The sequence below is a fragment of the Myxine glutinosa genome, chromosome 7, assembly GCF_964187855.1.
Source record: "Myxine glutinosa chromosome 7, kmMyxGlut1.1, whole genome shotgun sequence".
Lineage (NCBI taxonomy): Eukaryota > Metazoa > Chordata > Myxini > Myxiniformes > Myxinidae > Myxine > Myxine glutinosa.
The window spans coordinates 154,560,467-154,584,643 of NC_136267.1; the positions used below are offsets into that span (position 1 = coordinate 154,560,467).

Consider the following 24,177-nt stretch of genomic DNA (forward strand, 5'->3'; position numbering starts at 1 on the left):
CACACACATTTTATTGCTTTCATTTATTTATTCCCCTTGTGTTGTATCCGAGTCTGTATGGGGGCGCCCCAATTTAAGAATAGTAGTTTTACCATGCATTTCTTGTCCCTGGCATTTACTTTTATTAAACGCTTTATTTGTTGCATTTTAATTCCGTGTTGGTCTTGTTTGATTATCATGGTTCGAGGACGCTCCAGTCGAATCCGTGCAGATAAAAGCTTCCTCAGCCTCCGCTCCCACGCGTGTAAAGAAGAGCCGCCATTGTTTGATTGAACGCCTCAGAGTTTAAGCTCGATGGGCCACCCGTCACCTTGGGCGATCTTAATCCCCCCGGTGAACACGACAATATGTTCAAAAAAACTAATTGGAGTAGAGGAAGAGCAATATACATTGGCAGGCATGTTGGTCATAACCAAATCCAGACGGGAGGATTCGCCCTTGCCATAAATCCAGGTGGGAAAGTTTACAGATTGAAACAGTTCCATAGAGTCACAGAAGTGCTTTGAAGTGCCATGACTGGTGAGAGGTACCAACACCAGCTAATTTGCATGGTGACAATTGGAATTACCACATATGATGGAGAGCGTTGTTGTTGTTGTTGTTGTATAACCACGGAGAGTTCTCTTGAACAAGCCCACGGCACAGAGACTGCTGATCAATCTCCCAGGAGCAACCCCCGATATCCCCCACATCCAGGATGGTGTACCACTTCCGTCACAAAGTCAGGGCCTAGACAGAGAGAGAATGAGAGAGAAGAGAGAGGAGAGAGAGGAGAGAGAAAGGTCTGTTCGGCTCTGTTCGTGACCGTGCTGCCCTGACTAATCCGGGCAGCAGGGAAGAATTGGGGGAAGATTTGGCCTCCGACTAAAATAGTTTTACTGCATTGTACTGTAACATGCAGTATATGTTATGTTGTTCAACTACCATCAGCAAAGCAATGGGATCAATGCAATTGAACATTAGAATACAGTCTCTTTTTGTAAAAGTTTATTTTCTGAGTTAACTATTTTAAAAGCTGTTTTGGCCTGACCGAAGTTGGGCACACACACATATGATCTTCCACAGCACACCATTTCTGTGCGGCCTTGCTAAGGACGCCATGTTGTATAATTTTTGTGTTTTGTTTCTCAAGCAAGGAAGTGATGTCACACACAACCTGAACAACCATGGCATCATACTTTAGTAGTTTCATATAATTATCTAATTGTTTCTTCTTTTTGACCACGAAAGGAAACTACAAAGAAAAGCAATAATAAGCAAAGCAGTAAAACACGCAAGGCTATTTGAGCATTATATTTTATGGTGTTGATACTCATGGCTGTTGGTCGCATCCAGATACCATGCAGAGATGGAGGACACATTAAAGAGTGATGTGTCAAACAAGCCTGCAGTAAAGGATGCAAGAGCTAAGTTGGTTGGAGAACATTTGTTTTTGCAGCATATATCAGTAATTGTGCTATAAACTCATTAGGGCTATATACAGTAATGATGTTTTGCATAATTTGTGGATTAAACAGCATGTTTAACTTCTTGCAAGGAGGGGAAAGCACTAATTGGCTGTCGGGCTGGAAAAAGTTGAAAAAACTTCCATCAAACTCAGCGGCTGTGTTTGCCTCGTCCAACAGTTTTATGTTGTATTCTGTATGTCCATGTGTGTGTGGCAGCTCCACTACGAGCCTTAGATCATGTATTTCAAAAACCAAAAAAAAAATTCAACACAAATATAGTACGGTGATGTTACAACGTGGCTGCATCACTGAACAAAGAGTTAGTGAATATGAGAGAGGAGCTCCACAGAACAAAAAAAAAATAGCCCACAAATAGCAAAAAGTAGCTATCAAATATATATTTTTAATATTTGAGCTCTGGTGCAGACACAGCTTGCTTATGTGACATGTATCAGTGATCAGAATATTGTATGCCAGCTCCTTGAAAACCCTATATGGGTGGACATGTACGCATTATAAGTACCAGCAACGGTACCCGCCCTACGGGCTTCAATTGGGAGGCCCAAATGAAAAGGTAACATATCAGAAATTGAACGCTTTTTTTATTTTAAACGATTCATATAAACATCCGTTAAATCATATCACATGCAAATCATCAAAATCTAAACAGTATCTATATTATAATAGCCGTAGATGATTCTGTCTGTCTGTCTGTCTATCTGTTGGGTGTCTGTCCGGGGTGTGGCTTACTCGGTTTGCAGAGTAGCTCCACCCATAGCTCCACCCATTCTGGGAGTGGCTATAAACAAATATCCACCATTTTATTAACTCGCATAGCTTTGAGTCCTGTTTTGTAGGCCCGTGGTGTCTTGCTCTCCCCCAGTTTTATTTCAAATCAAATTCGATAAATCATTTCATTTTTCACAGTCGCTAACATAGTTTTAGACTCGGTTGAAAAAAAACGGGAAGAAAATCCAATGAAAGTTGCCGTTTATAGAACGAAATGAATTCTCAAAGGCCTGTAACTTCAAGGCCATTGAGTCTCTCTCACGCCTTTATCTCCAATCTAACTCACCATATGATTTCATTTTTATCGATGGTTTTACTTTTAGACTCGGTGTCAGCAATAATTGAGAACAATCCACACACGCGGGAAAATGCAGAGATATATTTTTTAAAATCGCGTCATGGTGTATCATACACCGCCCAACATGACACCGCCGGCAATGTGTCGATATATATTAAAAATTCGCTTTTGCTTTTCCGTTATGATATATTACTATTTCGTTTGATGATAGTCGTCACAAAAACGTCAACAATGATGCCGACATATATTTCTTCGTGTTTATTTCATTCAACATATTAGCCGGAAGTAAAATATGTTTCAGGAAATTACCGAGAGATATTTCTTCGTTTTTTTTATTAGTTATGTGCGCATACACTTTAAATAGGTTTATTTGAAATCTTTAATTTTCCACAAACATTCCACACACGCGGGAAAATGCAGAGATATATTTTTTAAAATCGCGTCATGGTGTATCATACACCGCCCAACATGACACCGACGGCAATGTGTCGATATCTATTTTAAATTCGATATATCATTTCATTTTTCACAGTCGCTAACATAGTTTTAGACTCGGTTGAAAAAAAACGAGAAGAAAATCCGATGAAAGTTGCCGTTTATAGAACGAAATGAATTCTCAAATGCCTGTAACTTCAAGGCCATTGAGTCTCTCTCACGCCTTTATCTCCAATCTAACTCACCATATGATTTCATTTTTATCGATGGTTTTAGAGTCGGTGTCAGCAATAATTGAGAACATTCCACACACGCGGGAAAATGCAGATATGTTTTTAAAAATCGCGTCATGGTGTATCATACACCGCCTAACATGACACCGACGGCAACGTGTCGATACATATTAAAAATTCGATATATCATTTCATTTTTCACAGTCGCTAACATAGTTTTCGACTCGGTTGAAAAAAAACGGGAAGGAAATCCAATGAAAGTTGCCGTTTATAGAACGAAATGAATTCTCAAACGCCTGTAACTTCAACTTCAAGGCCATTGAGTCTCTCTCACGCCTTTATCTCCAATCTAACTCACCATATGATTTCATTTTTATCGATGGTTTTGGACTCGGTGTCAGCAATAATTGAGAACATTCCACACACGCGGGAAAATGCAGAGATATATTTTTAAAAATCGCGTCATGGTGTATCATACACCGCCCAACATGACACCGACGGCAACGTGTCGATATATATTAAAAATTCGCTTTTGCTTTTCCGTTAAGATATATTACTTTTTCGTTTGATGACAGTCGTCACAAAAACGTCAACAATGATGCCGACATATATTTCTTCGTTTTTATTTAATTCAACATTATTAGCCGGAAGTAAAATATGTTTCAGGAAATTACCGAGAGATATTTCTTCGTTTTTTAAAATTAGTTATGTGCGAATACACTTTAAATAGGTTTATTTGAAATCTTTAATTTTCCACAATATAATTTACTTGCCATTTATCATTTGATGATTACGAGACACTTCTTCTTGAGGATCGTGACAATTCATGCGCTGCGTGGAAACTTCTATTTCCAAAATGAATGAGACGATCGATGAAGAACGCAGACTTGAACAGGATGCAGCAAGAAAACGAATGAGACGGGCGAACGAGTCCATCGACGAACGTCAATGCAAACTTGCGGGGTCACCCGTGGGAATCCCACGGGCATGGATGTGTGTGACATTTCGACATATTGAGTTAGATGCTGCACATTCATTTTTACAAAATGGTTACTGGCAAGTCATCAGATCCAGAAATGGTGTAAAAACCACCGTTTAGAGGCCATTTTTCCCCGCAAAGCGGGGGTTGGCCTTTTCGGGGACCGTGGTAGTTGTTGTTTTTTTGTCCCCTTTTTGAAGCAATGTTTTACGGCCGGATGCCCTTCCTGACGCCAACCCTTTTTGCCGCCTTCAACGACAAACAGGGAATTACCAGTGAACTGGTACTCAATTAGCCGACCTCGGAAGGATGACAGGCTGAGTCAACCCCCCTGGCATTAATTCGGCGATCGACCGAGATTCGAACCCAGGATCCTAAGCCGGCACCCTAGCCGCTAGCCCAACACCAGAAATGGTGTCATGAACACAATTTATTTACGCACAAGCACAAAAGCAAGACGGGCCGATTTCCGATTCCGACGGGCCGACGGGCGAGACGGGCCGATTTCCGATTCCGACGGGCCGATTTGGAGCAAGAAAAAGAACGAGACGGGAGAAAAAGGAGAGAAACGAGACAGGGAAAGCCGATTGGAGAGGCGAGTGAGGCGCGATTGGAGAGGAGTGTGAGGCGCGATTGGAGAGGAGTGTGAGGCACGATTGGAGAGGAGTGTGAGGCGTGATTGGAGAGGAGTGTGAGGCACGATTGGAGAGGAGTGATTGGAGGGGAGTGTGAGGCACGATTGGAGAGGAGTGTGAGGCATGATTGGAGAGGAGTGTGAGGCGCGATTGGAGAGGAGTGTGAGGCGCGATTGGAGAGGAGTGTGAGGCGCGATTGGAGAGGCGTGTGAAGGATTGCAGAGGAGAGGAGTGTGAGGGATTGGAGAGGTGAGGGATTGGAAAGGAGAGGGATGTGAGGGTTTGGAGAGGAGAGGAGTGCTAGGTGGAGAGAGGAGAGTGTCAGGTGGAGACAGGAGAGTGTCAGGTGGAGACAGGAGAGTGTCAGGTGGAGAGGAGTGAGGGGTCACATATTATGTGAAATAACTAAATTCACACCATTTCTGGATCTGATGACTTGCCAGTAACCATTTTGTAAAAATGAATGTGCAGCATATAACTCAATATGTCGAAATGTCACACACATCCATGCCCGTGGGATTCCCACGGGTGACCCCGCTAGTCTTACTATAATTCACCAAATGTCCGTCCGTCTGTCTGTCTGTCTGTCTGTCTGTTCGAAGGTACCGCAAAAACGGCTGAACCGATCGCAACGATATTTTGGGTGGGTAATCCTGGGATCTCCAGGAGTAAAATAGGCTATTTAGTTTTCCCAATTTCAGCTTTCGTCTCCAGCATTCTCAGGTTTGGACTCCCGCATAATATTTGCGTTCGCATAACGTTCATTGTGACGATGTTTTCATTGTGATGATGTTGTTTTCCCGGGTCCCGCACAAACGGCTGCACCGATTGAACTCGGTGACGTCGGACAAAGACCTTTTATAAGGACATGGGTTGAATCCTTGCTTGAGAGAATTCCAACCCCCTCCATGCCATCACGGCCATCTCTCCAACTCACAATCCCACGAGATATGCGGAAAGGATGACCCAAAACCAATATAAACATAATTAAACATCATTCATATATTAACATCATTAAAAGTAAATAATGACCTCGGCCAAAGTTCAAACGACGTTTAATCTCTGCATGAGAGAATTCCACATAGCTATTTGGGCGGTGTATACGCTAACAGATCGCGATCACAATTTGAAACACGATGGAATAATATTTACCGATATGAACAGTGATGTGGCTTTTATTGAAATTCTAAAAATACTGTTTAGATTTTGATGATTTGCGTGTGTCATGATTTAACGGATGTTTATATGAATCGTTTAAAATATCATATCGGTAAATATTATTCCATCGTGTTTCAAATCGTGATTGCGATCTGTTAGCGTATACACCGCCAAAATAGCTATGTGGAATTCTCTCATGTAGAGATTAAATGTCGTTTGAACTTTGGCCGAGGTCATTATTTACTTTTAATGATGTTTATATACGAATGATGTTTAATGATGTTTATATTGGTTTTGGGTCATCCTTTCCGCATATCTCGTGGGGAGGGATTTGGAATTCTCTCAAGCAGGGATTCAACCCGTGTCCTTATAAAAGGTCTTTGTCCGAGGTCACCGAGTCCGATCGGTGCAGCTATCGGTGCAGCCGTTTGTGTGGCACCCGGGAAAACAACATCATCACAATGAAAACATCGTCACAATGAACATTATGCGAATGCGAATGTTATGTGGGAGTCCAAACCTGAGAATGCTGGAGACCAAAGCTGAAATTGGAAAAACTAAAGAGCCTATTTTACTCCTGGATTTCCCAGGATTACCCACCAAAAATAGCGTTGCGATTGGTTCAGCCGTTTTTGCGGTACCTTCGAACGGACAGACAGACAGACAGACAGACAGTCAGACAGATGGACGGACATTTGGTGAATTGTAGTAAGATACATTATTATGGTTTTCTGCATCTTTGGGGTATTTTGGGTCTTTTGGTTCCTCTGGCTTTTCAGTCTTTGGGGTATTTTGGGTCTTCGGGGTCTTTAAAGTTATTTTGGGTATTTTGGGTTCTGTTTGGTCTTTAAGGGTCTACAGGGGCTTTTGGCTCTTCAGGGTCTTTGGGGCATTTTGTGCCTACAGTGTTTTTTGGGGTCTTAATAGTCTTTAAGGGTCTTTGGGGTATTTTGGGTCTTTGGGATCTTTTGGGTCTTCGGGATATTTTGGGTTTTTGGGATATTTTGGGTACTCGGAGTCTTTCAGGTCTTTTGGGTTCTCTCGGTCTTTTGGGTCCTCTCGGTCTTTCCGTCCTCTGGGTCTTTTGGGGCCTCGAGGTCTTCAGAGCCTTTTGGGTCTTTGAGAGTATTTTAGGTATTTTGGGTCTTTTAATGGTCTTTGTTGTCTTTTGGATTTTTAAGAGTCTTTGGGGTATTTTGGGTCTTTGGGTTATTTTGGGTACTCTGGGTCTTCAGAGCCTTTTGGGTCTTTGAGAGTATTTTAGGTATTTTGGGTCTTTCAAGGGTCTTTGTGGTCTTTTGGGTTTTTAAGAGTCTTTGGGGGTATTTTGGGTCTTTGGGGTCCATTGGGTCCTCGGGGTATTTTGGGTCTTCTGGGCACTTTGGGTTAAGTATTTCAGGTTTAAAGTGTGGGTGGTGTCAGGTCAGCTGTCCAACCAATGGGTGAAGAGTGGACACATATACATTCATACATACAGTGCATTCAGAAAGTATTCAGACCCCTTCACTTTTTTCACATTTTGTTATGTTGCAGCCTTATGCTGAAATCGTTTAAATTCATTTTTTCCCTCGTCAATCTACACTCAATACCCCATAATGACAAAGAGAAAACAGGATTTTAGAAAGTTTTGCAAATTTATTAAAAAGAAAAAACTGAAATATCACATTGACATAAGTATTCAGACCCTTTGCTATGACACTTGAAATTTGACCTCAGGTGCCTCCCATTTCTCTTGATCATCTTTGAGATGTTTCTACACCTTGATTGGAGTCAACCTATGGTAAATTCAATTGATTGGACATGATTTGGAAAGGCACACACCTGTCTATATAAGGTCTCACAGCTGCCAATGCATATCAGAGCAAAAACCAAGCCACGAGGTCGAAGGAACTGCCTGCAGAGCTCAGAGACAGGATTGTGTCGAGGCACAGATCTGGGGAAGCCTACAAAAACATTTCTGTTGCATTGAAGGTTCCCAAGAGCACAGTGGCCTCCATAATTCTTAAATGGAAGAAGTTTGGAACAATAGTGCAGGCCCATATGTCATAACAATATTGTTTGTGTTTTTTGTTTGTTAAAATTGATTTAGCAATGGATTCTGCTTCAGAATATTATAGAGATGTAAAAAAAATAGGGTTCCATTTTTTCTTTTACGTCTAATAGGTAGTAATTCGAAGAAATCCAAGATGGCCGCCATAAAATTTGGAAAATACACTTTTGTGCATATCTTTGTATCTAGATATCATATAAACATGAATAATATGTCCTTTTATATGTTTTCAGACCCAAGGAAGCCATTTCTGCCATTGTTTTTACAGAAAAATGCAAGGAAAATAAAATAGTGGACATATACCAGCCAAAGTGGGGTCGGCCGGCATGAAATCGGTTAATTAAGTTTCCACCATCTAGTTAAGGTCTGGTTTTGACTGTGTTGACGAAATGTGAATCTGAATAGTAGTATCTATCTTTGCAGGACCGACGACAGTTCAAGAGTGTCTAGAAAATTACACCTACCTTCAAGATGAGTGACTCACCACCCAGGAAGATTGAGAAGTCAGTAGATTTCGGACTTTGTTTTGTATGCCAAATGGCCATAGGGCAAACAGACTATACAACCTTTGTAACGAAACCAAAACTCTCCTCTGTCGAGAAACTGATGGCAGGTGCTGAGGAACAGTACACGTATGGTGAAACAAAGTTTGCATCATTGAATAGACGTTTGCAATATTCCTCTGCTGAAGAATTGCTCGCAAAAGGTCTCCGCTACCATAAAGCTTGTTACAAAGATGTTACCAATAAGATGCACATTGATCGAGCAAAGGCTAGGTTTGAGAAAGGAACAACATCAGGCAGTGCCGCAGAAATCCGACTGAAAAAGAGAGGACGACCAAGTTCTAGTGATCTAGGGGAAAGCACGTCAACATCCAGAAGGTGTTCCCGAGAACAGACATTTGACGCGCTCAGATGTGTCATATGCCAGGAAGACAGAGGAAGTGAACTACACAATGTGTCAACAAAGAACATGGGACTCCAGATCAGAAACATTGGCCAAGAAACAAGTAATGACAATCTGAAAGTGAGACTGAACAGTGTCATAAGTTCGCCTGACCCATTGCAAGCAATGGCTGAGGACATGAAATATCATTTACCATGTGTAGTTAAGGCCAAACGTGCTATAGTTAAGACGGAAAAACAAACAGAAACAACCAATGTTAACTTTGGTCAGGTGTTATCAGACCTTGAACTCATTGAAATTGTTGAAACTGCGTTGAATGATACTACTGAAAATGCTGTGCTGAATATGAATGAAATTCATGTAACCTATGTCAATTTACTTAAGGAGCACGACTTTCCGGTCTCAGACAACCATAGTTATAAGCCATACCTGAAACAATTGATCCTAGACAACATTGCCGATGTTCATTTCAGCCGGCCCTCAAACAAAACAAAGCCAGAGCAGATTCTTTCCACAAAGCTCAAAGACCACATGATATCAAGCACAATTACAGCAGACAGCATCAAAGACGATTTTAAAGTACTTTTGCGAGCTGCGAAAATATTGAGGAAAGACATCGCATCTTCCCCAGCATGGAAATTTAATGGAACCTTTGCTGATTACAAGCCACCCCCGATGCTCAACATCTTCTGCAAGCATGCAGTCATGGGAACAAGGAAAGTAGGAAATAGCAACAGGGAGGACTCCATTGGTGTGAGTGCATCATTGTTGGCGCAGCACTTTGTCGGTGCTTATAAATCTGACCGACAGGTATCGTACGAACCAAGAAGCGAGGATGGATCATTCAAACAACGATTTGAAACTCCATTGAGTGTGGGCTTAGCTCTCGACATACACAAAAACACACGATCCAAGGCGCTTGTAGAGAAACTTGCACATCTGGACCTCGCCATCTCCTACAAAAAGGTCATGGAGATTGAGACCAGCATTGCCAACTCCGTACTGAAGCAAATGGAGTCCACCGGAGGCATCTGTCTACCACCATGGTTGGTTCAGGACACGTTCGTCTGGTTTGCCATGGACAACATCGATTTTCTAGAGTCAACTCCTTGCGGGATGAATACCCTTCATGGTACAGCAATTGCGATCTACCAGCCTGTATCACCGGAGAAATCACCCATGATACCACCAATTGAACTTGACCGGTCATCAAAAGCTCAAACGATACATGATGCAGTTGGCTGTAAAACGTTGACCTGCAAGAAGCCAGCACCCGAGAAGAGAAAGAGCGACTGCAAGCTGCTCACATCAAAACCCGAGACAGACAAGAACAAGAAAACCGATATGACCTGGATGATTGGATGCCTGAACTTCGAGGAAGAAGGAGAAGTTGACGTCAAACTCACAGCTCCGGGGACGTGGGGAGCCTTCAATTCCTTGCTATCTTCGTCCAGTGAGAAGACCAATGGTGCTCTCGTTCCTCCGTTGATAAGGTCGCCTCCTACAGACTATGATACACTGTACACGGGTCTGATGAGAGCTCACAACATCACAACTCGTGTTATGGGGAGTGAGGCAATCACAGTCATGACTCTCGATTTGCTGCTATACGACCTGGCGATGAAGCTGTGGGTGGAACGCGAGGACATCAGGAAGCAATTCCTCTTCCGACCTGGTGAGCTACATGTTGTGTTTTGGGCCTTAGCTGCATTAGGAAAATACGTGGAAGGGAGTGGAATTGATCAGGCATGGGTCGAGGCTGGACTTTTCTCGCCAACCACAGTGAGCCAAATACTAAATGGGAGGCACTTGTATCGAGCTCTGGAGGCACACATGGTAACACTGATCGCTTTGTACAACCTGTACTTCCAGAGATTCCTGGCAATGGAACCTGAAGAAAGGGCCTATCTGAACGAGTCATCTGTTCGTCTGGGAGAGGCATATCAGAGAGACATCAGCGGGAGCATGGAGCCAGAGAAGAATCTATGCGACATTCTCAAAAAAACATTGGCCATGATGGAGTCCAGAGATATGACCAAAAAACTGGAACAATTTGAGGTCAGCACAAACAAGATACAGCGCTTCATCCTGAACTACATGAAACAGTTTGAGACTATCCTTCTGTTCATTAGAAGTACAAGACAACGTGATCTGCTGCTGCATATGGAGAGCATCGAGTCTCTCACGAAGTACTTCTTCGCTCACGATCATCTAAACTATGCTCGGTTGCTCCCTCTCTACATTTCAACAATGCAGGAGACTGAAAAGCAGCACCCAGAACTGTGGAGGGAATTCATGAAAGGGAACTTCTGTGTGACAAAAGGATTGGCAGGCTTCACATCAATAGCCCCAGACCATGGCATTGAGCAAGAAAACCGTACACTGAAGGTGATTGGAGGAATCGTAGGGATAACTCAAAATGAGTAGGCGCTTGACAAGTTCTTCCTCATTGCACCTGAGCTGTCAAAGTCACTGCACGAGTTTGCGGAGGGATATGGTCTTGGTGAAAACCAGAGCAGAAAACAACACCACAAAATCACGGGGGGAAAGCTTTCCCGGGTGATGAGCCATGCCTCCAAGCTTTCTAGGGTGTTCCGTGAACATGGCGATCCATTTATGGAAGAGGAAGTAGACGAGGTCTACAACCTGCTCACCAAAGAAGTCATGAATGAAAAAGTGTCCAGCGACATCTTAGAGCGCGACGAGATCGGACAACAGATGTTCCAGCAATTTGCCACAGATCGTTTAGCTGAGGGAAAACTTTCTGTGTGGGACAAAATGACGAAAAGAAAACTTCGAACATTCAAGAGTTCGAATGCCACAACAGAAGTGAGATCGGGCGACAAGCTGATCAAAGTCAAAGAAGAGCGAGGATTGTTGCAGAGGTTCATCGTTATCTCACGGAGCCGACCAGAGCTCGACCTGAAAGAATGTATTGGCACCTATGAATTTGGCATCGTTCCACGTTCTTTATTTGCATCTGATGGATCCCTCTTGTTGGCATACGACAAGGCAAAAATCCTTCGTCAACTTGAGCATCTGGCTGAGCCTGAAGAGCAGGATGTACATGATCCACCAGGAGAACCTATTTCGACAGAAATCAATGAGCATCAAGACGCGGGAATTGCCGCTTTGAATGATGCAGCAGCACATGCTGGGGAAGAAACTAATGACCCATCAACTGACTATGAAATCTCAAGCCAAAATTTGCAGGAACCCTCTCAGATCAGCCAAAACCCAGACACAACCACAAGATCAGGAGTGATCAATGAAAACGAGACTACTTCCTTCGCCATAGAGTGATAATCATTGATGGCATGGCTCTTGTTAACGGGATCTCCAAAACAGAACAAATGATTACATGCAGTGACTTTGCTCAATCGTTCATTGAACGCCTCGAAAATATTGCCGTGCATTATGATGACGTGAGGTTGGTATTCGACCGATACATCGATAACTCACTGAAAGACAAAATGCGCCTAAAGAGGACAAAGGGGAAATCAACATACTATCACGTCAGGGATAGTACATTGATCCAGAAGATTTCACTCAAAGATTTCCTTTCCAATGTGAAGACCAAGGCAGAGCTTACAGAGTACTTGGCTGTGAAGTGTCTATCTTACAGCAAGGCTCATCCAAACAAGTTGAAGAAGTTCATGGTGACATCAGGAACTAAGACCACGGGCAACACTGAAGTTCCAGACAGTCTACTCACGCACAGCCAAGAAGAGGCCGATACACTCTTAATTCTGCATGCTCTCACAGTCGACAAAGATGCAGAAGTTATCATTGATTCGCCAGATACCGATATCTTCCTCCTACTGATTCAGAGATTTCACGATCTACCACCTGCTACGAGGTTTCTCACTGGGAAGGGAAAGTTGAGGAGGAGCATTGCAGTCCAACCTATTCATGGCATGCTAGGAGAGAAACGTGCGTCTGCAATACTTGGATTCCACGCATTCACGGGAAGTGACATGTCTGGAAGGTTCGCTGGCAGGAGCAAGGACTGGTGCTTTAAGGTCTTCATGACATGTGACAACAAGATATGGGAGGCTCTGGAGTCTTTGGGACAAACTGATCCGTCACCAGAAGTGTGTTCCCAGCTGGAACGCTTCGTCTGTCTGCTGTACAAGTCTAAAGTTCACACGAAAGTAAACGAGCTTCGCTGGTTCTTATTCTCCAACCGTGCTGCTGAGGGAGAGAGTCTTCCACCTACCACTGGTTCGCTAAAGTTACACGTTCAGCGAGCACATTATATCGCAATGATATGGAGAAAGGCAGCAGAAAGCCATCCGTCCCTTCCATCACCTGTCGAGTATGGTTGGCAGTTACTTTCGGATGATGGGGTTTATGCCCCAAGTCGATGCCTGAATCCTCCAGCCCCAGAAGCAATAATGAATCTCGTGAACTGTGGGTGCAAGAAAGGGTGTATGGGAAGATGTAGCTGTCGCAATAACAATATTCCTTGTACTGAAGTTTGTGGGTGTGTGGGTTACAGTTGTAACAACAAAGCAAACATCAATGAACCGCGTGTGATAGATATGGATGAGGATGAATGAGGCATTCGTTTATGTGATCGTTTATGTTCATTCATCGTTTATGTTTAGGTGTGTGTGTATGTGTGTGCGTGTGTGTGTGTGTGTGTGTGTGTGTGCGTGTGCGTGTGTGTGTATTCAAAATAAATGTTATCAGTGAAGATTGTTTATTGAATCGATTCTAATTGGGAAATTATACGATCCGATTTCACGACGGCCGTCTCCATTTTGGCTGGTATATTGCCCACTATTTTAATTTCCTTGCATTTTTCTGTAAAAACAATGGCAGATATGGCTTCCTTGGGTCTGAAAACATATAAAAGGACATATTATTCATGTTTATATGATATCTAGATACAAAGATATGCACAAAAGTGTATTTTCCAAATTTTATGGCGGCCATCTTGGATTTCTTCGAATTACTACCTATTAGACGTAAAAGAAAAAATGGAACCCTATTTTTTTTACATCTCTATAATATTCTGAAGCAGAATCCATTGCTAAATCAATTTTAACAAACAAAAAACACGAAATTACTAATCGCCCTAGACTACAACCAGGACAACCAGGAGTGGCCAGACGGAAGGCTCTCCTCAGTGAAAGACACATGAAAGCCCTCTTGGATTTTGCAAAAAAGCACCTAAAGGACTCTCAGACTGTGAGAAACAAGATTCTGTGGTCTGATGAAACCAAGATTGAACTGTTTGGCCCCAATTCTAAGCGTCATGTCTGGAGGAAACCAGGCACCGCTCATCACCTGCCCAATACCATCCCAACAGTTAAGCATGGTGGTGGTAGCATCATGCTGTGGGGGTGTTTTTCAGCAGCAGGGACTGGTCAGGGTTGAGGGAACAATGAACGGAGCAAAGTACAGAGATATCCTTAATGAAAACCTGAAACAGAGCGCTCAGGACCTCAGACTGGGCCGAAGGTTCACCTTCCAACAGGACAATGACCCTACGCACACAGCCAAGACAACGCAGGAGTGGCTTAGGGACAACTCTGTGAAGGTCCTTGAGTGGGCCCAGCCAGAGCCCTGACTTCAACCCAATCGAACATCTCTGGAGAGACCTGAAAATGGCTGTCCACCGACGGTCCCCATCCAACCTGACAGAGCTTGAGAGGATCTGCAGAGAAGAATGGCAGAAAATCCCCAAATCCAGGTGTGCAAAGCTTGTTGCGTCATACCCAAGAAGACTCGAGGCTGTAATCGCTGCCAAAGGTGCTTCAACTAAGAACTGAGTTAAGGGTCTGAATACTTATGTCAATGTGATATTTCAGTTTTTTCTTTTTAATAAATTTGGAAAACTTTCCAAAATGCTGTTTTCTCTTTATCATTATGGGGTATTGAGTGTAGATTGATGAGGGAAAAAATGAATTTAAGCGATTTCAGCATAAGGCTGTAACATAACAAAATGTGAAAAAAGTGAAGGGGTCTGAATACTTTCTGAATGCACTGTACATAATCACAAACACTTGCTCCATTGTATATAGATTATTCTTATAATTATCATAAACTGTGTGTCACCATCCTGCATGTCAATACACCACGTTAATGCAAGAGTAGCTGCAGAAAAAATTATTGAAGATAATGGTCGATATATGTTGCTTAATGTTGTACGTTTAACTGTAATTGGTGAGGACACCAGAGTGAGTCCCATTAAAGCTATTGCTGCATGATGTGGGACCAACAAGTGCCACCTGCCACATGGACACATCATCTTCCACCCCACCAATCACAACGAGGAAGCATCAGCATTACTTTTAGCGGTCGGGAGTTCTATGATGATGATTAATGAAGTTCTCAAACCTGGACAAACGCGCAACCTCAGAAGGACATCCTGCAGTGCAAAGATGCCAAGATCAAATGCTGTCACCAGGCAGATGAAAAGCAAAGCTGCCGACTAGTTTCACCCTTTTTGGCTTTTGTCAGGGCAACACATCGCCGTTCCACCGACTTTGTAATTTTGAAGCAGAAGCTGTCACCCAGTATTTTTCTGGCCCCAGAGGTCAGGGCAGATTACATCAAGTGTGGTGAAAGCTTTGTCTGTCTTATGTGGCTGTATGGGGGCCATGCATAGATAGGAGATGGTGATGGAGTAGAACAAGCCTTCCTGTGGTTGTTCATCATCATATCCCACTTTTGGGTCATCTCATGGAATTTGGTTATCTCTCATGATGTCCATGTGCCAGGAACGTTACTGCTCTTTGATCTGTCGCTTCTTCTATACGGTTTCACTTTGCTGCGAGACTGGTCGTGCTGTTTATTAGCCGATTTGCTTCTGTGTTGCTTGCGCTTTGATTTCTGTCAATATTTCACCCAGTAACACTTAGAGCCACATTGTACGTTAGGCATCCGCCTGCTGGTGCGTAAAACCACAATTTGAGCACGCTTTGCGCATTTGATGGATATCATCAACTGTGGAGCTGTTGTCTGCAAGAGTTTGTAGACTTTTTTTTTTTACTGCCAGGGGTGATCGGTGATCCGTGTTTCTTTTCCAATAAATGTACTCTTTTCCAAAAAAAATTCGAAGTACTCCACCTGTTGTGGTGCAGTGATTTCACGCAATGTATGGGTGATCTGGTATCATCCATGTACGTTTGGCATGGCCAGCCGCTGTCATGTGGCCATTCCACTCGAAGAGTTTAACTCCCAAAAACGTCATTGTTTTAGACTTCTGCAGAATCAAGTCTCTGATTGATTTACCTCATATCACGATTAGTATACAGGAAGAGGACAAACCACATCCAGCACATGCATACGTGCGTTTAACAGGCGTAATAAAGTAGTTCCATAATATCACTACAACCTGTCAACATCAGATTATCCAATGTGGAATTATGTTCATTTTTCATCATTTTCAGCTAATGGTCACATGACCTTTGACCTCAATATCTAATCAGTTCACCTCTGAATCAGAGTACATACTTGTACCAAGTTTGGTCAAAACGAAAATCTGCTACTTTCAGTTAAAGGTCACATGACCTTTGAACTTTGACCCCAATATCTAAATGGATCGTGCTTTTCATCATCTATCTATAATTCCAGTAATCTCTGTGTGTGTGTGTGTGTGTGTGTGTGTGTGTATGTATGTGTGTATGTCTGTGTGTTTGTCTGTGACCGCTGTTTCTCGACGACCACGGGTCCGATATACTTGAAACTTGCCAGGTATATTGCTGGGGACCTGAGGATGTGCCTTTTCAAGGTTTCATATTAATCGGACAAGTAGTTACCGAGCTATGTCCAAAAAACGATTCAACCAATCAGAGAGCAGCGAGCTATCACGTGTGCCGAACGTGGCGAACAGACTCTGCCTCGGACGGCACATTTGAGAGCGTATTCATTTATTTCACGTTGGCAAACTATGTTGGCGTTAAACTATGTTTTAAAACTAATTAAAACTAATTTGCGATTCATCGTAACTGCGATATGCGACCTTCCGGAGCTCCTGTGAGAGCGTGCGCCATTACGGATAGTAATTCAATTAAAAACATAAAAACATTGTCCCAATTCAGTCAGAGCGAAGGGCGTTGTTTTAAGCGAAGAGCGTTTTATTTTTCCCCTAAAATTCAGTCGCCGGACGGTGAAAGTTTTTTTTGGGGGGCAGCTACTGGCAGCCACGTACGGCCAATCACAGGACACGTTGTTGTGTCGACGTGCCGTGTTGTTTTCCCTCGCGGTTTGGAATGTTTTTCCTTTTCATTTTTTTTCCTCTTCTCTTTCTACTTTTCCTTGCGATTAAATTGCAAAAAGCCAAAATGCGTTGGCGCTAATTGAATATCTTGATTGAATTGGCGCTAATTGAATAATTGAACTTCCGGACAGTGAAGACTTCACTTCCGGCCTTACGAAAGTGCCGACTTACTGTCTCGATTGTATCTTCCCACTGTCTTATTGTTAGATCTATCTATTCTATCTATCTATAATTCCAGTAATCTCTGTGTGTGTGTCTGTGTGTGTGTCTGTATGCGACCGCTGTTTCTCGACAACCACGGGTCCGATATACTTGAAACTTGCCAGGTATATTGCTGGGGACCCGAGGATGTGCCTTTTCAAGGTTTCATATTAATCGGACAAGTAGTTACCGAGCTATGGCGATTTCTTTACCAAACTCCGCAAGCCGTTCGCTTTGGACCAAACCATTTCATGTAAATAGAGGGGGGGGATTGTCACCGTACTCGCAAGCCGTTCGCTTTGGACCAAACCATTTCATGTAAATAGAGGGGGGGGGGATTGTCACCGTACTCGCAAGCCGTCCGCTTTGGCTTTGCGAATGGACCAAACCATTTCATGTAAATAGAGGGGGGGGGATATAATTTTGTACGGGCATGCCCTAGTAGTATATAATTGTACCAAGTTTGGTCAAAATCCCTTCTGCAGTTCACAAGTTATTGTGTTAACGAAAATCTGCTACTTTCAGCTAAAGGACATATTACCATAGACCTTTGACATTTTGAACCTAAAATAGAATCAATTCAACATTGTATTACAGTTGATGCATTTGCCAAGTTTGCTTGTTATCCATTCAGTAGATCACAAGTTAATGTGGTAACCAAAAATCTTATACGCATAAATGGACGGATGCACAGACAGATGGACAACCCGAGAACATGATGCCTATGGTGCCTTCGGCTCGGAGGCGTAAAATTTTTAGTTGTTAGCTTTTATAGATCTTTCAATGTTGGAGCGGGGAGATTTACAATAGAGAGGAAGGTGGGATTGTGAAATTAATGAACTTGAATGATCACCACCAAACTTGGAAGTTAATGATGAAAAAAAAGGAAGTTATCAGCTTTGATTGATTTTGAGATTTTATGGGAGGCAGGAGGTATTTGGAATGATAATCTACTGAACTGCTTTGATTGATCTTCACCATACATGTCAAGGATAAGGTAGACCCCAATGGGAATAGAAGAGGGGTGGGAGGTCAGGGGTTATTTGTGTTTATGGTCTTGAGAACAGTGTGGATGTAGCAAGTGTACCCCATTAGTGCATGGCTTTTGTTTATTAGTCCCCTACCGGTGTACACCGGAGGGGACTATAGGTTTGCACTCCCTCCCTCCGTCTGTCCGTCCGTCAGTCCGTCACGCAAAGAACAGTTTTCTGGACTTTTTTTCTAAACGCTTAATGCTAATAGTTTCAAACTTTGCACATGGTTTCCTCATGATAAGATACAGATCGAGTTCGAACTTCACGACGTTTCGATCATTTTGGACAAAGTTATGGCACTTTGAACTTTGGGAATTCTGATAATTCTGATGATCCTTAACTCAGTGCCATTTTAAGTTTTAATTTCCTTTAAAAACCAATTTCTCTGCAATAATAGGACCGATTGAGATCAAATTTTCACCGTAGGGGGGACTCGGTCTGTAGAATATTCTAATGGTAATTATGATGTCACAGGTCACGTGGTTCGGCCGCCATATTGGTTTTCTTGAAAACACAAAAAACCCTTTTTCACTGCAATGGCTGAACAGATCGAGGCCAAACTTTGCAGGCAGAATCGCCTACCCATGACGAACAGAAAAGTCAGCGAGCATGACATCATGCATCACATGGTTTCAGAGTTATGACGTTTTTAAGCATGAACCTTTAAAACCGAGCCCCTCCCTCATTTTTGATCCAATCGAGGGGAAACTTCACAGATCTGTTCAGCATGTCAATCGACTAAATTGTCCTTTTGGAATTTGCGATAGGGCACGTGGTTTGGCAGATAGCGTTAATTAAACGAAAATATTTTAAAAATGAATAATATCTCTTGTTTATTCTCGAGTTCTCCTCAAGCCGCACCGCGTGCCCTCAGCCTCGTCTGCGAACGTCAACAGCGCGACACACCGCGTGCTTTCCGGAGGAGCAGAGCCAAGCCGAGCAACATATATATATACACATCGATCATTGATCGTGAACCGGAAAATATAATAAATTACTGATATTTAGCGACTCGAAAGGTTCTATATCAACAACTTATTTTGTCGTGCTTCTGTCTGCCTGTCTGCAAGGTGTATAAATCGAAGTCCCGAGTGCGAATCACAGGTGAGCCCGTCCTGAGGTAATTAGCGATTGGGAACGATTCAGAATCTGTGGGTAAATAACCGTTGGTAATTTCCCCAACAGTTTTCCGGACGACAGACTGCCAGTAGGGGGACATGTATTGCAGCGCAATACTCAGAATGCTTGTTTATTTATGTATGCTTTAGCATCTCCACTACCACCATACCACCTTGAAATGCTTATATTTATTTATATCTGTTTGAATTATTTTTATGTAAAATATACATGTCCCGTTTTTCAGGTGTGGTTGGCAGCTGTGTCCTCAATGAGGATTTGCCTCTGTTTTTAAGCACCACGCTACTGATATTAAATCAAGGAGCAATTTAAAGAGCAGACTTAACCGTAGACAACATTTTATTCATGATCCACGAACTTGCTCAATTCCAGCTCCAGCATGCGGCAGCCATTTTCTATCCATTTGCAGCTCATGTCCAGCCATGTGCCAAAACACCTAATTTTTTGGAGTGTCAGGATAAAGCCACACCATCAACATTGAGGTTCTGTTCTTCTGAAACACTTGCAAGTCCCCCCTCTTTATCCTACAGAGGTTGCCAGTTACCCTATGGTCAACAAACCGCCACATTATTAAACTGATATCGTATGACAATTGTACAGTATAGTATGATAAACTGCTGAATGTCTTGTGTGTAGGTGCCTACAGCAAGTGTGGCCATTGAAGGCTCCCCAGCTCTGAACCGTGTTTGTTGGACTCATTCGGGCCGTGAAGTAGCCATTGGTGACTCTGACGGGCAAGTCTGGGTGTATGACGTTGGAGAGGTGCGTAGTATTGTTTAACATTTTTTGAGTCCTTCCAGCATATCTCATGCAAACATGTCTTTGCAGTCTAGACTATCTTTGTCCAAAGGAAAAACACACCACGAGTAAATGGAACCACAAATCCCATCCTCCCATCACAATGCGAAAGAATGACCGTTGATCTTTATTAATATAGGCATTTTGTAGTGACATTTAATGACACATGGTGTGACACATGAGCCCTGGTGTTGGGCTAGCGGCTAGGGTGCCGGCTTAGGATCATAGGATCCTGGGTTCGAATCCCGGTCAATCGCTGAATTAACGCCAGGGCAGTTGACTCAGCCTGTCATCCTTCCGAGGTCGGCAAATTTGAGTACCAGTTCACTGGTAATTCCCTGCTTGTCGTTAAAGGCGGCAAAAAGGGTTGGCGTCAGGAAGGGCATCCGGCCGTAAAACATTGCTTCAAAAAGGGGACCAAAAAACAACAACAACCACAGTTCCCGAAAAAGGCCAACCCCCGCTTGCGGGGAAAAAATGGCCTCTAAAGGTGGTTTTTATTTAATGACACATACAAGAGCAGCTTTACTTTGCTGGATGCCACTCCATTGGTTGCAGTTTTAGCCCATACATTTTTAATAATCAGCTAAAGTAAAACGGCCATTGTAAATCAAAGGTTACCCAAGGATGAGAGCAAGAGCATCTGCGATCATCGGATGCCAATATATTTGTTCCTGAGCTTAATTATGCTGATAATTGTGTTATATAATTGGACAGCTTTTCCTCAAAGAAGGAAGCTTCTTTGGCCAAATGGAAAAGACCAAAGACAATGATCAAAGGAGCCAAGGGAAAAGATTAATTGGATTTCTCTTCCTGTTCCCCCTATGCCTTCGGCTTAAGGCCTAAGCAATTCGGAAGGATATTATGCTTTTACGCAAAAACTTCAAAACAGATGCAACTAGAACAGCACTCGGTAGAGCACATACCTCCACCTGGCTGAACAGTTTACGTTTTGTATCCACTGATAGGCCGGACCTGGATTTGGACCCGAACAAAAGTCGAATCGGCTTGTTCTTGTCACCTAACCAACTCGTCCACCAAGTTTAGTCATAACTCGTCCATAACTTTTTTAAATATCATGTTATGTATCGCTTTTCACCCGAACTCTCAATGGTGAAGAATCACTGATAAATTAAATAATTCTCTTATCCAAATCCATATTCAGATCTTCACCAAAATCGAATCTGATCGTCCTTGTCAGACACCCAACCGGTCCACCAAGTTTCGTCCAAATCCATCCATAACTTTTTGAGATATCCTGCTATGTATCGGTTTTAGTCCGATCTCCCAATGGTGAAGAATCACTTAAGAGATTCTAGTAGCCGGATCCGAATCCGGATCTTCATCAAAATCTAATTATTTCGTCCTTTTCGCATACACTACATATCTGCCAAATTTCGTTTGAATCCATCCACAACTTTTTAAGATATCTTGTTCACAGACAAACAGGGGTGGAAACGTAACCTCCATCCACCTCCGGTGGCGGAGGTAATAACAACAGATCTTTACTTAATAATGACATCGAACGCTGAGAGATATGATTATTTATCTTTGTCTAATACAGATCGAGTCGAAAAAGAGAACTTACAATGGCCAATGTCAAATGGAATGGGAGAAAACATTTCTTATCGGGCGGGTTACAAGTATCGCAAACATTTTTATGTAATCTTTTCATAATGTGTAGTTATGCCCATCAAGGATAACGAGTTGTTACTGGGCCATAAGATGTGTCAATTTGCCCATCAAAGCAAATCGGATGTAACAAGACACATGAGCTCACCCACATCCACATGAATGATGATGATGCCGGAGAGACATTTTGCTCAACCCAACGTGGAACATTCACATTTGTTGTGGCTAAGGTGACGGTTGTGTGCTTTTTTTCATGCATGTATGAAGTAGGGCTAAATCGATACCTGGAGCATGCTTTTTTAAATTAATGCTATTATTCCCTGGATACCCCGAAAATGTCAAGTGGATACAGGCAAACACAAACAACGGAGTCCCTGGGGGCTTCGCTTGCTGAATCCCCAGTCTTACTCCTTTTATTTGTCCAAAGTTGACAAACTTTGTGGATGTTGGACAGATCAGGTCCAGCAGAGAGTGGGAGTCATGAGGAGAATCCTACAGATTTGGTAAGGCTTCCAACTGTAATTCTGGTTTTGGATTTCTTCACGATCAGGCATGATCTCTGGTCTGCGAAAAACTTCTTCCAAATCTCAGCTGACCTGTTCCGCAATTGAATTGTTCAACATTTTTTGTGAATTTGTAGGTTTACCTCCACCAACGAAGATGGGCTGAGGTTATGTTTTCACCTCTGTCTGTTTGTTTGCCTGTTTGTTTGTCTGTGAACAGAATTATCAAAAAGTTATGGACAGATTTGGACAAAACTTGGTGGACAGGTTGGCTGTGTGACAAGGAAGAATTCATTCAATTTTGGTGAAGACCCGGATATGGATCCGAGAATTTTTAAGTGAATCTTCACCATTGAGTGACAGGGCTAAAACTTTCGAAAGTGATAGGAGTGATAGGGATAAAACTTCCTAAAGTGATAGGAGTGATAGGGCTAAAACGTCCTAAAGTGATAGGAGTGATAGGGCTAAAACTTCCTAAAGTGATAGGAGTGATAGGGCTAAAACTGCCTAAAGTGATCGGAGTGATAGGGCTAAAACTTCCTAAAGTGATCGGAGTGATAGGGCTAAAACGTCCTAAAGTGATAGGAGTGATAGGGCTAAAACGTCCTAAAGTGATAGGAGTGATAGGGCTAAAACGTCCTAAAGTGATAGGAGTGATAGGGCTAAAACTGCCTGAAGTGATAGGAGTGATAGGGCTAAAACTACCTGAAATGATCGGAGTGATAGGGCTAAAACTGCCTGAAGTGATAGGAGTGATAGGGCTAAAACTTCCTGAAGTGATAGGAGTGATAGGGCTAAAACTTCCTGAAGTGATAGGAGTGATAGGGCTAAAACTTCCCAAAGTGATAGGAGTGATCAGGCTAAAACTTCCTAAAGTGATAGGAGTGATAGGGCTAAAACTGCCTGAAGTAATAGGAGTGATAGGGCTAAAACTTCCTAAAGTGATAGGAGTGATAGGGCTAAAACTTCCTAAAGTGATAGGAGTGATAGGGCTAAAACTTCCTGAAGTGATAGGAGTGATAGGGCTAAAACTTAGTAAAGTGACAGGAGTGATAGGGCTAAAACTTCCTAAAGTGATCGGAGTGATAGGGCTAAAACTTCCTAAAGTGATCGGAGTGATAGGGCTAAAACGTCCTAAAGTGATAGGAGTGATAGGGCTAAAACGTCCTAAAGTGATAGGAGTGATAGGGCTAAAACTTCCTAAAGTGATAGGAGTGATAGGGCTAAAACGTCCTAAAGTGATCGGAGTGATAGGGCTAAAACTTTCTAAAGTGATAGGAGTGATAGGGCTAAAACGTCCTAAAGTGATCGGAGTGATAGGGCTAAAAGGTCCTAAAGTGATAGGAGTGATTCGGGATAAAACTTCCTTAAGTGATAGGAGTGACAGGGCTAAAACTGTCTAAAGTGATGGGAGTGAAAGGGATAAAACTTCCTAAAGTGATAGGAGTGATAGGGATAAAACTTCCTAAAGTGATAGGAGTGATAGGGCTAAAACTTCCTAAAGTGATAGGAGTGAGAGGGATAAAACTTCCTAAAGTGATAGGAGTGATAGGGCTAAAACTTCCTAAAGTGATAGGAGTGAGAGGGATAAAACTTCCTAAAGTGATGGAGTGATAGGGCTAAAACTTCCTGAAGTGATAGGAGTGATAGGGCTAAAACTTCCTAAAGTGATAGGAGTGAGAGGGATAAAACTTCCCAAAGTGATAGG

General features: G+C 42.7%; 1 protein-coding gene across 2 annotated transcripts in view; it reads left to right on the forward strand.

The window, feature by feature from the left end:
* Positions 1-24,177, forward strand: part of LOC137430897 (cytoplasmic dynein 1 intermediate chain 1-like) — a 147,974-nt gene that overhangs the window by 96,055 nt on the left and 27,742 nt on the right. For both annotated transcript variants that reach the window (XM_078782432.1, XM_078782433.1), the window contains exon 16: positions 20,173-20,298. In XM_078782432.1, the coding sequence (XP_078638558.1) occupies positions 20,173-20,298 (126 nt within the window). The remainder of the gene's footprint in view (positions 1-20,172; positions 20,299-24,177) is intronic.